At 37.9% G+C, this 14,202-nt stretch overlaps 1 protein-coding gene across 2 annotated transcripts in view; it reads left to right on the top strand.

The window, feature by feature from the left end:
• LOC142075064 (E3 ubiquitin-protein ligase NEDD4-like) overlaps positions 1-14,202 on the top strand; it is a 200,159-nt gene that overhangs the window by 130,361 nt on the left and 55,596 nt on the right. For both annotated transcript variants that reach the window (XM_075136066.1, XM_075136067.1), the window contains 6 exons: positions 2,541-2,591; positions 8,345-8,406; positions 8,510-8,612; positions 9,527-9,693; positions 11,962-12,094; positions 13,238-13,414. In XM_075136066.1, coding sequence (XP_074992167.1) covers positions 2,541-2,591; positions 8,345-8,406; positions 8,510-8,612; positions 9,527-9,693; positions 11,962-12,094; positions 13,238-13,414 — 693 coding nt within the window. The remainder of the gene's footprint in view (positions 1-2,540; positions 2,592-8,344; positions 8,407-8,509; positions 8,613-9,526; positions 9,694-11,961; positions 12,095-13,237; positions 13,415-14,202) is intronic.

Raw genomic sequence — 14,202 nt, 5'->3', positions numbered from 1 at the left:
CGAAGGGAGGCTTGGGACTGTCTTCCCACAGTCTCCCTTCAACAAGAAGTCGCCTGGGGCTCCTCAGTGGTTTTGTGGAGTTTCTGGATTGTTGGGTTTTCTCCCATGTCTTTAATGGCTTTCATCACAGGAAGGAAGGAAGGAATCTTAATCCGAGTTGCTAGAACAGTGAATTGCTGTTATAAATGAGCAAATGATGATCATAATCAATGAGTAGATTAGATTAGCTGCCGAGCTGGCTTTCAGCACGTCCACATGACTACCATGTGGGCAACCTCCATACAGCGCTGAAGATACCCTCCCTAGATATTGTCCAGAGCGGTACTGTGTGCGTCCAGTTAGGTTAAGTGCAAACATGTCGATGAAAATCTGTCAGAAAGGTGAACTGTTTATAAAGAAAAAATTGGAATATTTATCTGGTGTCTGCACAGCTTCTTCTGAATATCGTTGGTCCAGTCACTACTCCTTCTCTTTACAGCACTTGAGAGCGCCTGGGCCTGGCATTGCAGGCCAGTACGCTGCTGCTTGTGGTCTTACTCTCATTATGAACTGTATTTTGGTGGGAACTTGTTACTTGTTACTTGATTCATTTTCAGCGTGCGAGTACTCTGTCACATTCCGGGATACTTTATAATAGCAGTAAGCTACTCAGACGCATGGCATTTTGAGGTAATGCGGTGCTAAGAGACAGAAAGGAATCTCTCCATGCAGTGCCTGACTGTACTGTCTGTGCTTTTCATTGATTTTATTTCTGGGCTGCCCTCTATTACTTACTAGCAGGGCAGATCAACTGATCCACATGTATATAATTCAAACAAGGAGATGGCCTGCATTTTTGGTTTGCACAGGGATGCGTTGAAGTTGGATGGATAGTAACAGCCACATTTTAAAGAAAAATCACCCCTGAGATTTAGATTAATTGGTAATAAAAGGTACCAGTGCAACTTTGCTCTTTAGGTGACACTGTTAATCATAAAAATTGTTAAATGCTGAAGTAGTTTTGAGGTGTCTCTAAGTGATAAAGATAACACCTGAGCAGTGCTTTAAAGTTAAAATTTATTTAAAGCAATCACAGTCCATTCAGTACAGAAATATTTTCAGCTAGAAACGTAATATCTAGTGTAATTGAATATATAGATTGAACAGACATTATTGTTTGGTGAGAAAATTGTTGAGAGCTATTTCTTTCTAGGCTTTATTGAGCTGTAAAGTAAGTGATAACAGTGCACATTTACCCTCTCGAAGTTTTTACCTTAGTTTGTCCACCTCTGCTAATATTTCACGTTCCTTTTCTTCTGTCTGTCCTTGTAAGTGGATTGCTAGAAGTGCACTGAGGTCTCTTGTGTGAATTTTTATGCTCTTTAAAGTGGTAGGTATGAATGGGTGATTAGGCCACTGCATGCAGTCCAGTCTGAGCATCTTGAAGAACCACTGAGTATTGCAAAGATTAGATAGATCTTTGAACTTCTAGATCCTGAAGGGCTCTCTTTATCTTTTCATCTTCATAGTTGTAAAATGGGTATGGAATATAGTTGGTGGAGTTGAGAGTAATGCTTCAAATACCCAGTAATAAAGGTATAGTTAGATGGACACCCAGTCCCACAATCAGCTTGTTGGAGATTACCTTTATGGGAGATGGTGCCTTTGGATTTTTCACTCTGAGAGAATATGGTGATCGAATAGACAGTGAAGAACGTGCAGAAAAGTAGTGTTATCACTTCTATGTGGTCCTAGCTGTGTATAGGTGAATTTGTGATGGCGCTGTGTGGCCCTAATGTCAGTATAACCAGCCTTTCGGGTAATCCACGTGCTTAACCTGAAGCGGCGTATGAATGGTCAAGTCTTCAAGTGGGAAATACAGGATTACTCAAAAGGCTGGTTATAAGGATGTATAACTGTTCCTCACAAAGTAAGCATTCTGAATTAATGGCAGAGCATTCTTTAAAAAACCCCCAAAGTTCTAATACTTTGGTTTCTGGTTGGTAAAGTGATAAAACAAATTTTTATTTGGGGGAAAAAATGTTTACAATTCATGCAGTTCTATCTTCACTGTTTGGATGTTGGGTTCCCCTCCCTTCCCTGTCAGATGTGCATATGACATTTTTCTTAAAAAAAAAAAAGTCACCAAGTTTTGGCATGAACATTGCAATGACATGGTGAACGTTAATTTCACTCTGCTTTTTAATGCATGTGGAGACTAATTCATGGAAAGAATAGGTTATTACTTTGTGCTTTGAATTGTGCATAGGTTGTCAGAGGAAACAGAATTTCGTCAGTACTTAGCATATGTACTGTGGACTAAGGAGCCATTGTGGACTGTCACAGAAAATGCTCTGCTGAAATAGATAAATTATAACAACAGATAATGTGCAACAATAAAGGGGTAGAAACCAGTAATTGCTAAAATAATGGTTCTCAACCATCTTTATTTTTGCTTCATTGTGACTGGGTTGATGTTTATCATTTTTTGCTTTTCTGATGTAAAGATGACCTTAGAGGTAAAATTACTCCTTTTTCTGCCTTTTTTTTCTATTTGACAGACTAGAGACGACTTCCTGGGTCAAGTGGATGTGCCACTTAGTCACCTTCCGGTAAGCAGTGCTTTTGTCTCAGTGTGCTCTTTTTTGTCATCACCAGATGTGAAAAACCCTGATGTTATGTAGAATTTATATCCATAAGTAGTCCAGTTAAATTTTCTTAAAGCAAGCATTCCCAGCATAGCATTGGAGGCTTAAAGAAAAAGGTTATGGACAACAAAGCCCCACCATGCATAGGAATTGGGAGAAATGGTTCCCTTTGCAGGGACAAGGAAGACAGTTGTTCTCTGGTATCAGTTAAATTTCTCAACATCCAGGATTCGCTTCTCATCCTATTTCTTTCTTAAAATCCTTGTCTGGTCTGAGTCAACTGATGAATGACATGTGGCCAATAGACTGGTTGTTTCTCACCTTACCATTGGTGATCGTTGTCCTATTAATCTTCTGGCTTCTTCCTCTCCATGATTTTCCCTTACAGTTGAAACAGTTGTATTCTTCCTTAGCAAACTCCATTTCCTTCAGAACTTTTGTTAAAACGTTTTCTGTCTAAATAATATGCTGTTAAGGTTATGGGATAGTAGTTCTGTCTGGGAAAGTGGATAGTACATTTTGATATTACTTCAAAGCTTGTAAAGCCAATACCCACAGACTGAAATCAGAGAAACTGCTGAACCAGCATGACAGGATCTTAAGAAGTTACAAGAATTCAGTTCTTCTGAAAATGTTACAAAATTACTGATCTTTGTAACAAATTTGAGTAAAATTATTGTATTTCTTACTGATTGAAAGTAAACATATCTGAAGGACTCCTAAGTAATAATGGAAATAGTGAGATATTCATGAGTGCCATAGCACATACAACAACATTCGTTAGACAATGACGTTGGACATTATTGATAATAATAATTATACAAGCTGTGATATTGTCGGAGCATACATTGTAGCTTTTAATATGCATACATATAACTTTTAATGTCTATATGTGTATAAATAGATTTTTTCTGTAAGAGACACGTAGGTGCCTATTGCCCGTCCTGTGTGATAGGGAAGTATGTATTTTGGATGTTTTCCCAATTTTAAGCAGCTTAAATACATTATATGCAAAAAAAAAAGAATCAAATAACTTAGAAAAGCTGATATTTGGAGGGGTTTCTTCTATTTTTTTTTTTAAAGTTAGAGTTTAAATACTTGGGTTATTGCCTGCTTTCAGTGTCATTTATTTACACATGGTTTCTGAAACACCAAACGTATCATTGTACAGGTACCTCAGTTTGTTTTATGTAGAGAGGTAAAGTCCTAGTTACTGAGATGTGACAGCTTCACATCTGGCATCTCTGTAACGCGTAAGAGGTGAGCCGTGAGGTGACTGGAGCGCGTCAACTGAGGGTTGCCCCACCACTGCGTCGGGCCAGCGAGTGCCTGGCTGGTTGCTTCCCCTCGCGTGTTACGAACTCTGACTAGGAGAGGGAGAGGTCACGCTCACAGTAGACACACATACTGTGGGTGCTAATCCAGGTTTTGTAGGTGTTGCTGTCGCTGTGTCCTGGGCGTGTACTTCAGTGCGCATTTCTGTAAGCAGTGGCGTCTGCTTGGGCAGAGCCCTGCTGTTCATTCGCATCCTCTGGTTGCCTGCTTAATTATCCTGGGTCTAATGCTCACGTGTTGAACTAGATCTGCATTATTCATAACTAGTTAGTTTTGCATAGTTTATTTTTTAACTCAGACTGTTTCCTTGGTCCAGTTTATGAAATGGCCACGCAAACAGCTGTGCTGGCTTTGGGGCAGGAATAATCACTGGAGGGGAGACTCTTACCGCTGCTGAAAGACATACCCGTGACTTCAATTAGCGACTTGCATTACTGTTGGAAGTGGTGACATAGAGGTGTGTTCTGCTGGTTTGCATCAGATTTGCATGGGAAGGGATGCACATCTATGGTCAGAGAAACCTTTTGTGTAAAAAAACAGGTGGTATAGATAAGCCCGATTCAGCTTCATTTTACCAGATTTGTTCAGCAAATGCATGGAAAGCCAAAAGGCTGCAGTAACTATGTGGTATATTCGTTATTTTAGCTGAAATTGAATTCTTTGACAGCAGTAAGAGTTCTAATAGCAAAAAATTAAAAGTAATTGACACAGAGTTTGAATCATTTTATTGTCAACGATCAAATATTTGAGGTGTTTGATTTGAGGGTGGTAATGTTTTCTCTATTTGTTTTTGTTTCTTAATAAATGGAGGGATTCTAAGCGTAAAGCTTGTTTTGTAATTCTGTAAAGCTCCAGTTGTCTGGTTTCCTCCTGGCAGCCAGGATTCTGCATGGTCTTCACACAGCGAGGAAAATTCCAGCTTAAATTAAGTGGAATTTCTATTTACTATCTAATCAAGGATGGGGTTCTCCTCCTTTAATTCTACGAGCATAGAATTGACGTAGCACTGGCTGGCTGTAAATTTTGATGTGAAACTCCATCTTCAGGTTTTTATAGATTGTGCATATAATCTGTACAGAGAAAGACACTCAACATTCAGAGACTAGTGAATGCTGTCCTAAATGTAATCAAATTTTATACGATGCTAGGTATTTGTCTATAGTACTACAATCCCAAGCCTCATCTTTTCAAAGATAAGTAAAAATGAATTCTTTATTTCATGGGTAGATTTGCTTCAGTTTCAGTTGTTCAGTATTGTAGTATGGTCTTTCTTTTTTTTCACTTAGTAGACAAAATTCCAAAATGAACTTTGCCGCAAATGTTTGTGCCAAAAAAGCATTTCTTTTGGCTTTTTGTATTCATATTGTACTTTACCCTATACTTCAAAGCTGAATTCAATCACTGACAAAAGAACTGAAGTTAGAAGGTCACAGGGCACAAAAAGCATGAAACACTGCAGTTGTTTTTCACCTTCTATGCAAATAGTAAAAAATACACTTTCTACTTCACAAAGTTTTCTAGTAAATTCTACATATATGCATATATACATATATATTTATACAGTGATTGTTTTATGCTTGGTATAAGTGTTTTCTGGTATTATATAATGTTTTGGATGACTAACATTGTCTGGATGTAGTTAGTATTTTTAAAATGTTGTACATGTTAATCTCACTTCCGTGAGCTTGGAGGGGTTTTTTTGTATTTGAATGGGTGAACGTGGGAATGATGGAAGTTGTTGAAAATGTTTACATCAAAATAAGGTGTCGATTTTAGCATGACTGTTGCTATTTGTGCCTGAATTTGACTTCTTGCTCTTGATGGATGTTACTGTAGGAGGAAAATGGCTTTGTAATGACTTTCACAGTGATGCGTATTTAGCTATGTCTGTTACGGTTGATCTTGAGTCATAACGTTGTTGTTGGCTTATAAAATATAATAGTTGAAAAGTATGATGGAACGATCAGAAATGTATTCTGATGAAAAATGCATCGTTCCATTCTCATGTAGTATTATTTTATCCGTACTTGTGTGTATATTTCCATTTACGTGTATCCATATGCACAGACGTTATCTAAATAGCCTGTACATAACTGTAGAAAAAATCCTCTAGTGTTAAGCTACGTGTGTCCTGCAAAAAATGTACTATGAAATATAAAATTAAGAGGGACATATTAGTGCATGCCTATTTTGTAGAGTCAGGTAGTATTTTAAAGTTCCTTTTTAGTAAACATTATTTTTAATAATTAAAAATCATCAGCAAGATTTGAGATAGAGCTATAGACATGTCACACACTTTCTGTGAGCTATTTTGAGGAGTTAGAAGCTTTTTGTTTTCCTTCCATATTCTGTACGAAGAGAACAACTCTCCTCTTACTGGGGACTTACATAGAACATGAGCGTGCATATCTCTTTCTAGCTCATATTTGAGTGGAATGCTAAACTTCTTCAAATGGTTTTAAAGTCTTCTATTGTCTTTACATAGAAAATCCAAGATTGTAAAATTTCCTGGTTCAGCTACTTAACTGCCATTGAAGAATAAAATCATCACGCTAAAATGATGAAATTTCGCAGTCCAGAACTTCCCATTTCTTCTAGGCTCACTAGAAAGTGAGTGTGATTCCTGCACAAAATCCTTCCTCACTCCCCATCTTCGCAGAAAATTTCTGCAGCTCCAGAAGCCACTTTTTTCCCCAAAAAATTTCCTCTGGGAAAGCTCGCAATATGTGTCTCGGAATGGTCATTCTTTCTATAGCTGTAACGTAGCAGTGTCTCCACAGGGTGCTTACCTACCTGCCCGTGGGTGTGTTCTCATACTCTGTTATAATTAGTTATTTATATGCTTATTAAGGTGTGGGTACTAATTTGATGCTCTGGGAAACATACTTATATCTTTATGTTCTAATTGATATTTTCCTCATTCATCCTTCCAGTACCTTAATAAGAGACATCGTGGTGTATTAACAAATGTTTGCTTTCACATTCTAGCTGTACTGCTGATGTGTTTGTCAAAATCCTTGTTTTCTCTAATATGGTCTAATTACTATCTGCAAAATTTGATTAAAATATACAGCTTCTTATTTGATGTGTATTACTTACAGTTGAGTACTAAAAAGCAGTACTTCTTGATCATGCATGCTTTGATGTCCTGTTCATTTGGTTAAAATCTACTCTGAAAAAATGGGAAGTCTGTCTCTCAGATTAAGTGGGCACTCAGTGCAGGAAATGCCTTGCAGGAGAAGAGTTCATTCCGTGAAAGTCTGTATGGTATTTGGTACAGTACCTGAAATAATGAGTTAGGATTGATTTTTAAATTCTTATTTATTGACTTTGAAATACAAGAGATGACAAAGCTTTTAATGAATAATAGTCTGGGAGTTAGATTATTCTGTGTTTAGAAAGGTTTAGTTAAATAATTGGACTTGAGAAGTATTCCTATTTGTAGGGCTAGGGCTGGGAAGGGATCTACAGATATAGTATCCTTTTTTTAGTGGATGGCAGATGGGCGCAACATTCTGAGAAGTACCCACTAACTTTGTGCTCATTTGGAGAAAGTTTGGTGTTAATCTGAGGTACTAGATCTCTAGTCTCACTGGAATGTGTATGATAATGTGCTTACTCTTTCAGTGTAACACAGTTCATGCTTCCAATTTTATCAGCCCAAATCGTACGATCGACTAGAATAAAGTACCCCAAACAATTAAGTATGTATATGGATTTCTGATTCTCTTATTTACCTTGTCGTTTTTAAATCCTAGTTTTGTACCTATAGCGTCCATGTTCTCACAGACATGAAGGATGTAACTTATTTGATAAGAAAGTGGAAATTCTCACGTAATAGAAAGTTTTCAAGATTTAAGGCTTTATGAAACTTACAATTAAATGGAAATAAGAAGATGTAACCTGTCAGCCTAATAATGTTACATATGTACTTCATAAAGGATTTCAAAGTCTTAATTATTTTTGAAAGTCTCAACTTTGAAATAAAAAATGAAGGCCAACTGAGGAGGAGTTTTATTTCATTGCTTTCTATCGTGCAAAAAAATACTGCTTCGAAATGGATGCAACCTTTTCTGACACTGCTGTTGGGTGACTGGAAGAAGTTGGAAAGGGTTTATTTAGTTGGTCTTTTCCACCTCTTTCTGAATTGTGAATGTTGTGTACGCTTTCAGATGAGACTTGGTTCAGCCCACCACTGCTATTGGCAGTGACATCTAGTGGGCTGCTGCTGCAACTGTCTGTTAACATCGGCCTGCCTGCTATAACTTCGTTATTTAAACGTCTTCTCTAGCATTTCTACCGCATCTGTGATGTGAATGTTCTTTATATGTCTCTACTTGTGGGCAAGCCCTTTAATTTGCCATTTTCTTAAATGCTTATAGACTGAAGACCCAACCATGGAAAGGCCATACACGTTTAAGGATTTCCTTCTCAGACCAAGAAGGTGAGGGAGAGGACCTTTGTATTTTAAAACATTTCTTACTTCAAGGTTTGTTATTTGCAAGTATTTAAGGTTATTGAATGAAATGTACCTCCTTGTCTTCTAGCCACAAATCTCGTGTAAAGGGTTTCTTGAGGCTGAAGATGGCTTATATGCCTAAAAATGGTGGCCAAGAGGAAGAAAACAATGATCAAAGGGATGAATCTGAGGTAAGGCTTAATGCTTGTGGAAGCATTCGAGTTATTAGAGATTCAAGTATAATTGTAGAAAAAGCTGTACCTTTGAAAGATAAAACCCTGGTAGCAGTGTTAGTAGCACCCCCCCCCCCCAACTTTTTTTTTTTTAACTTTAGCCTGGTGTTTTCTCAACCATTTCAAGTATTTCAAAGTATTTCAGCTGCCACAATGAATTCTAAAGTCTGTCTGACTCAGTTTGTGAGCAAGTAGAAGCAGAACTCATGCCAAGTAGAAGAATTCAGAAAGTCTATGCAAGTAATTTATAAACCTAATGTATTAGGTAGCTGTTCCTCAGAGGCCATTTCAAAATAGGTGTTATAACATTTTTCTTTATTGCCTTGGTAGCGTTGACTTTGCAGAGAATAAAGCTCATGCAAGCACAGCAGGTTTAAAGACTTCTCAGCACTCTTATCAACCATCATCCACTTTAAGAATTAGCTGTAATTAGGGCTGACAGAGTGAATGTCAGCCCCAGTTTGCCTTACTTACTAATAGTGTGCAGCAGTCATCTGTAACTTGGGAATGAGGGTTCTCATCCCAAACCATACAGCTCTGAGCTCAAAAGTTGGCAGTTGGTTCTCTTTGGCTTCTTGATTGGGAATCTGCACCTGGCCACCACTAGAGTGAGCAACCACCCAAATACGTTTGGGAATCTCTGTCGTAATAGACTTGATGGGATTTTAGGTTTTTTGACATTGAAGTGAGGTGCACGCTATAACCACGGAGCTTACTCTATTTCTATATGGTTTACATTTAAGTAATTTTGAACTTCTTTGGAAAATTTTCAGAATCTGCACCTATATGCTAATGCAAGTAACAATGAAATAACTTCTCTTTAACTTGAACTTTAAAATTTAATTTTTTTTTTTCTTTTTCCCATTCCTAAGCATGGATGGGATGTGGTTGATTCCAGTGACTCTGCATCGCAACGTCAGGAGGAGTTACCACCTCCTCCGCTGCCTCCGGGATGGGAAGAAAAGGTGGACAACCTGGGGCGGACTTACTATGTCAACCATAACAACAGGACTACTCAGTGGCATCGACCCAGTTTAATGTAAGTGGCAGTGTAGTGCAACGTTTAGTGGATGTATGCAAAATTATCAATAAGTGGTGATTTTTTCCAACAAACATAACCATTTTGTATTTACAAATTCAAGGCTGGAAAAAGTCTTAAGCAAGACTTTTACAAAGCACTTTATAAAGGCACACTATTCTTTTCAGTAACAGATTAATTATGATTTTGGTGCTAACTCTGCTACGTATCTGAAACTACTTTATTCATGGAAAAATTTTCACAGATGTGCTAGTAAATTGAGAACCAAAATCTGGAGATCTTCAGTTAAAAAGAAAAAATCTTTTTTTTTTTTTTTTTTTTAAGAATGAGAAGAGACTTCCCCACCCCCAGCAAATCACATATTCACATAGGTATTCTGGGAAATTCTAGGAAATCTGAAGGGGTGGGAGGGAAGTCAGTACATTAACAATGTACCTTAGAATATTGGGAGACAGATGTGGAATTTTTCAGTAAGTAATTTAAAAGGAATGAATTACTTTCTTCAATAGAGACTTGTTGAAAAGGTAAGGAGAAAAAGAAGTCAACTCTATTAGTTTAACTTAATTAAAACTGATTAACTTTGAGGAGATCCTGATTATTATTCAGTGTATAGATTGCATTACCTATGTACACTGGTTATGCTTATGTGGAGTTCCTGTTCAAGCTTCATTATATGTTTCTTATGATTAGATTTATAAAGCTGTGGCAAGCTTACATTTTTAAAAGTATGTATATTTGACAATGTTAAGAGTTATACTGAAATCATGTATTAGGTAAACATCTTGCATTATTTTTATGTAGCGACTATTCTTCCACTATTGCTTATTACAACAGTAGTGGTTCTTCTTTCTTGAAAATTCGTAATCGTAGCTAAATTACACAAATGTGTGTTGTCCTTATTTAAGGCACTATTTGTTCTTCTTGTCTGATGCATTTATCTTAGTTAGAATGGAATTAAATTTTGTTCTGTATGTTTTGAACTATTTACTATTGAACTATTTGAGCTATTTACTAAGCAATGCGTATTTTGTCAAGTAATTCTCATCAACTACTATCATTATGATTGGTAATGGTCAATAAGCGTCTATAAAAAGGCAGGTTTTATAAATTATTTGATTTAGCACCTACTTGTAACCCGATTATGCGGAATGAAGTAAAGAGTACATGGATTCAGAAATGTTTGACTGGCAGATACCAAAAAGTAATCATCACTAGAAAGCGTCATTATCAGATGGGTATATAAAATGAAGGCCTCAGGGGTTCGCTTTTAACTAAGTATCATCACAGGTAGTTTCGAAACAAATGCGTAATTACTACTGATAAACTTTATGCATGACACCAGATTTGGTGAAGTGAAGAGTTTAGAATGATGCTGTTTAGCCTTTAAATTCTATGAAACCACTAGGAGCGGAAGGTCTCGTGAGGCTGAAAGTAGGATACATAACCTCTCACTTTTAGGCCAGTGACTCAGTTGGTCATCAAGGAAAAACACTGAGTGCTGTACAGTCCGTGTCTGCAGTATGAAAATGAGAGTAGTTCACTTATCATAGTTCTTTAAAATGTGCAATGATAAAATGATTGCACAAAGAAGTTTTTCCTGAACATAACCCTCTTCCACAGTTACAGTCCCTCATCCTGAAGGAGAGGTTTAAAGGCAATACTGCCTTCTAACAACATCTGCCCATTGAGTACTGTAATAGAGATTTATATCTAGCTGTGCACATTGAGAAGTTCCACAAGCCAGGCAGGTCTCCATTAAGGGAACTGGGGTATTTTCCATTTCCACCACTGCTGGTGTGAGCCAAGCTAGTGGTTGCAGCCAATTCAAAAAGTTATCCATACCGCAACAGCTTGCATTTGCTTTGGCTATCAAAAAAAGAAAAGTAATAGTTGAGTTAAAGACAGGGGCAAAGGTAAAATCTCTGTGTCAGGAATGATTCTGGTCATCACAGGAAAGGAGGAGTAATGATGGGTTAGTACATTTGAGTGTGGACTTCCATTTCTGCTCACCCAACTGTGATGTATAAAGAATGGTAATTTCCATTGTTACATGACATTTGTGAAGTGCTTCCAGTTTTATTTACTTTGGATTGAGGGATTAAATGGTCTCCTATTTATGAAGCCTGGCGTATGCAAGAATAATGATTTTTAAAATCAAAAGCATTAATGAGGTTTTGAAAGCAATGGACAAAGTAGGTGGTTTAGTTTAACATTCATTATTTTCTTGTTCTTTTCTCCTTCACATGCTTTCTCTTCCCCACTATCCAGTGATGTGGGATCTGATTCAGATAACAATATCAGACAAATAAACCAAGAAGCAGCCCATAGGCGGTTCCGCTCTCGGAGACACATTAGTGAGGATTTGGAACCAGAACCTGTGGAGAGTGGAGACATTCCTGAGGTATGTAAAGGTCTTGGTTTTAAGAAGTTGACTAAACTTCAAGCTGATGTGTTTCTCATCTGTAAGCTAGTTACTATACAACATACATAGTAACGTTTTTACATGGTGTTTATGGAAATTGCCTGAGTAAAATGCCAATGACACAATAAAAATCCTAAACAGAGCTATACTTCTAAGGACTCACGCATTTGTGCATAACTGATAATGTATGCACAATATTAAATACCATACAAATGCTGGGAGAAACGTTTATAATTCCAAGCATTGCTTGTTATATATACATTGATAGAAACACTGTCAATATTCTGCTTTGAATAACAATGGAATAAGTCATAAAAAGAAGGGAAACATACTGGCTGTAACTGCCATGTACTTCAATTTTCTTTAATGTCTTGATTTAGAGGAAAGAGAAGCTGTTGGTTTTTTCCCCAAAATACTTGGTTTTAGTTAGAATTCTGAGATTTTATTAATCAGGGTGAGTGTTTGTTTAATTTATAGCTAGACTAAATAAATTAAATTTGATAGATATTTGTAGGCCTAAGTGAGAGCTTGTGCAAAGCTCGAATCCCATTCAACTTTAAGGAATATTTTATTATGTGAATCACAGACAAAATTCTTCGTGAAAGCTAGTTTTAGTTCACTAGATGTTATTCAGAGCGACAAATAGATTGCGGAAAATATTGTTGCACTCGTCACCTGTTAATATTTGAATCACAGATGCTAATGAGTCCTTTCTATTATGCATTTTATTCTAAATTAAAATTAACAGTTGTTTCTTACAAGTTTTTAGTAAGAGTGCAGAATTAGTTAATTTCGAACAAAATTTCAGATAGAATTTATTTAATGAGAGCTCTTTTTTATGCATCTTTTCATCTACTTCATTTTCTGTGTTGAATCATAAAGCTTTGTGTCATCATCAACATGAAGACCATTTTGAAGTCAACATGAAAACCATTTTTCCCTGTGACTGCTTCACACTGAGTGTTTGTTTGTGTGTTCCAGAGATTGGTTTATTTTGTTAAATATTAAGGCTGATTATCACACCTGGTTTTGCCACAATGAGGTGGTCACACAGAAGGCAACGGGAAAGAAGACTCAATCTGTCTTTATAAATCCTTAACATAGTTTCTTCTCTTTTGCTAGCCTTGGGAAACCATTTCAGAGGAGGCAAGTGCAAGTGGAGATTCCTTAAGCTTGTCATTGCCACCTCCTCCTGCATCTCCAGTATCCCGTACCAGTCCTCAGGAGCTATCTGAGGAACTGAGCAGAAGACTTCAGGTCACTCCTGATTCCAATGGGGAACAACTCAGTTCTTTGATTGTACGTGACATGCTGCTCTTTCTATATAAACTTCTATTACTGTAATCTTCTGTTAGTTTGACCTAATCTGAATCATTTACACAGATGGGTAGTAATTCATAGAATCATAGAATGGAATCATTAAGGTTGGAAAAGACCTCTAAGATCATTGAGTCCCACCATCAACCCCAACACCATGCCTGCTAAACCATGTCCCTAAGTGCCTCATCTACACATCTTTTAAGTACTTCCAGGGATGGTGACTCCACCACTTCCCTGGGCAGCCTGTTCCAAGGCCTGACCACTCTTTCAGTAAAGAAATTAGTCCTCGTGCCCAATCTAAACCTCCCTTGGTGCAACTTGAGGCCATTTCCTCTTGTCCTATCGCTAGTTACTTGGGAGAAGAGACCAACACCCACCTCACTACAACCTCCTTTCAGGTAGTTGTAGAGCGCGATGAGGTCTCCCCTCAGCCTCCTCTTCTCCAGGCTAAACAACCCCAGTTCCCTCAGCCGCTCCCCATCAGACTTGTGCTCCAGACCCCTCACCAGCTTCATTGCCCTTCTCTGGACATGCTCCAGCACCTCCATGTCCTTCTTGTGGTGAGGGGCCCAAAACTGAACACAGGATTCGAGGTGCGGCCTCACCAGTGCCGAGTACAGGGGCACGATCACCTCCCTGCTCCTGCTGGCCACACCAGTTCTGATACAGGCCAGGATGCCGTTGGCCTTCTTGGCCACCTGGGCACACTGCCGGCTCATGTTCAGCCGCTGTCGACCAGCACCCCCAGGTCCTTTTCCTCCGGGCAG

Source organism: Calonectris borealis, chromosome W (genome assembly GCF_964195595.1).
Source record: "Calonectris borealis chromosome W, bCalBor7.hap1.2, whole genome shotgun sequence".
Lineage (NCBI taxonomy): Eukaryota > Metazoa > Chordata > Aves > Procellariiformes > Procellariidae > Calonectris > Calonectris borealis.
Note: the sequence above shows the minus strand (reverse complement) of the source record. Positions and strands in the feature narration are given on the sequence as shown.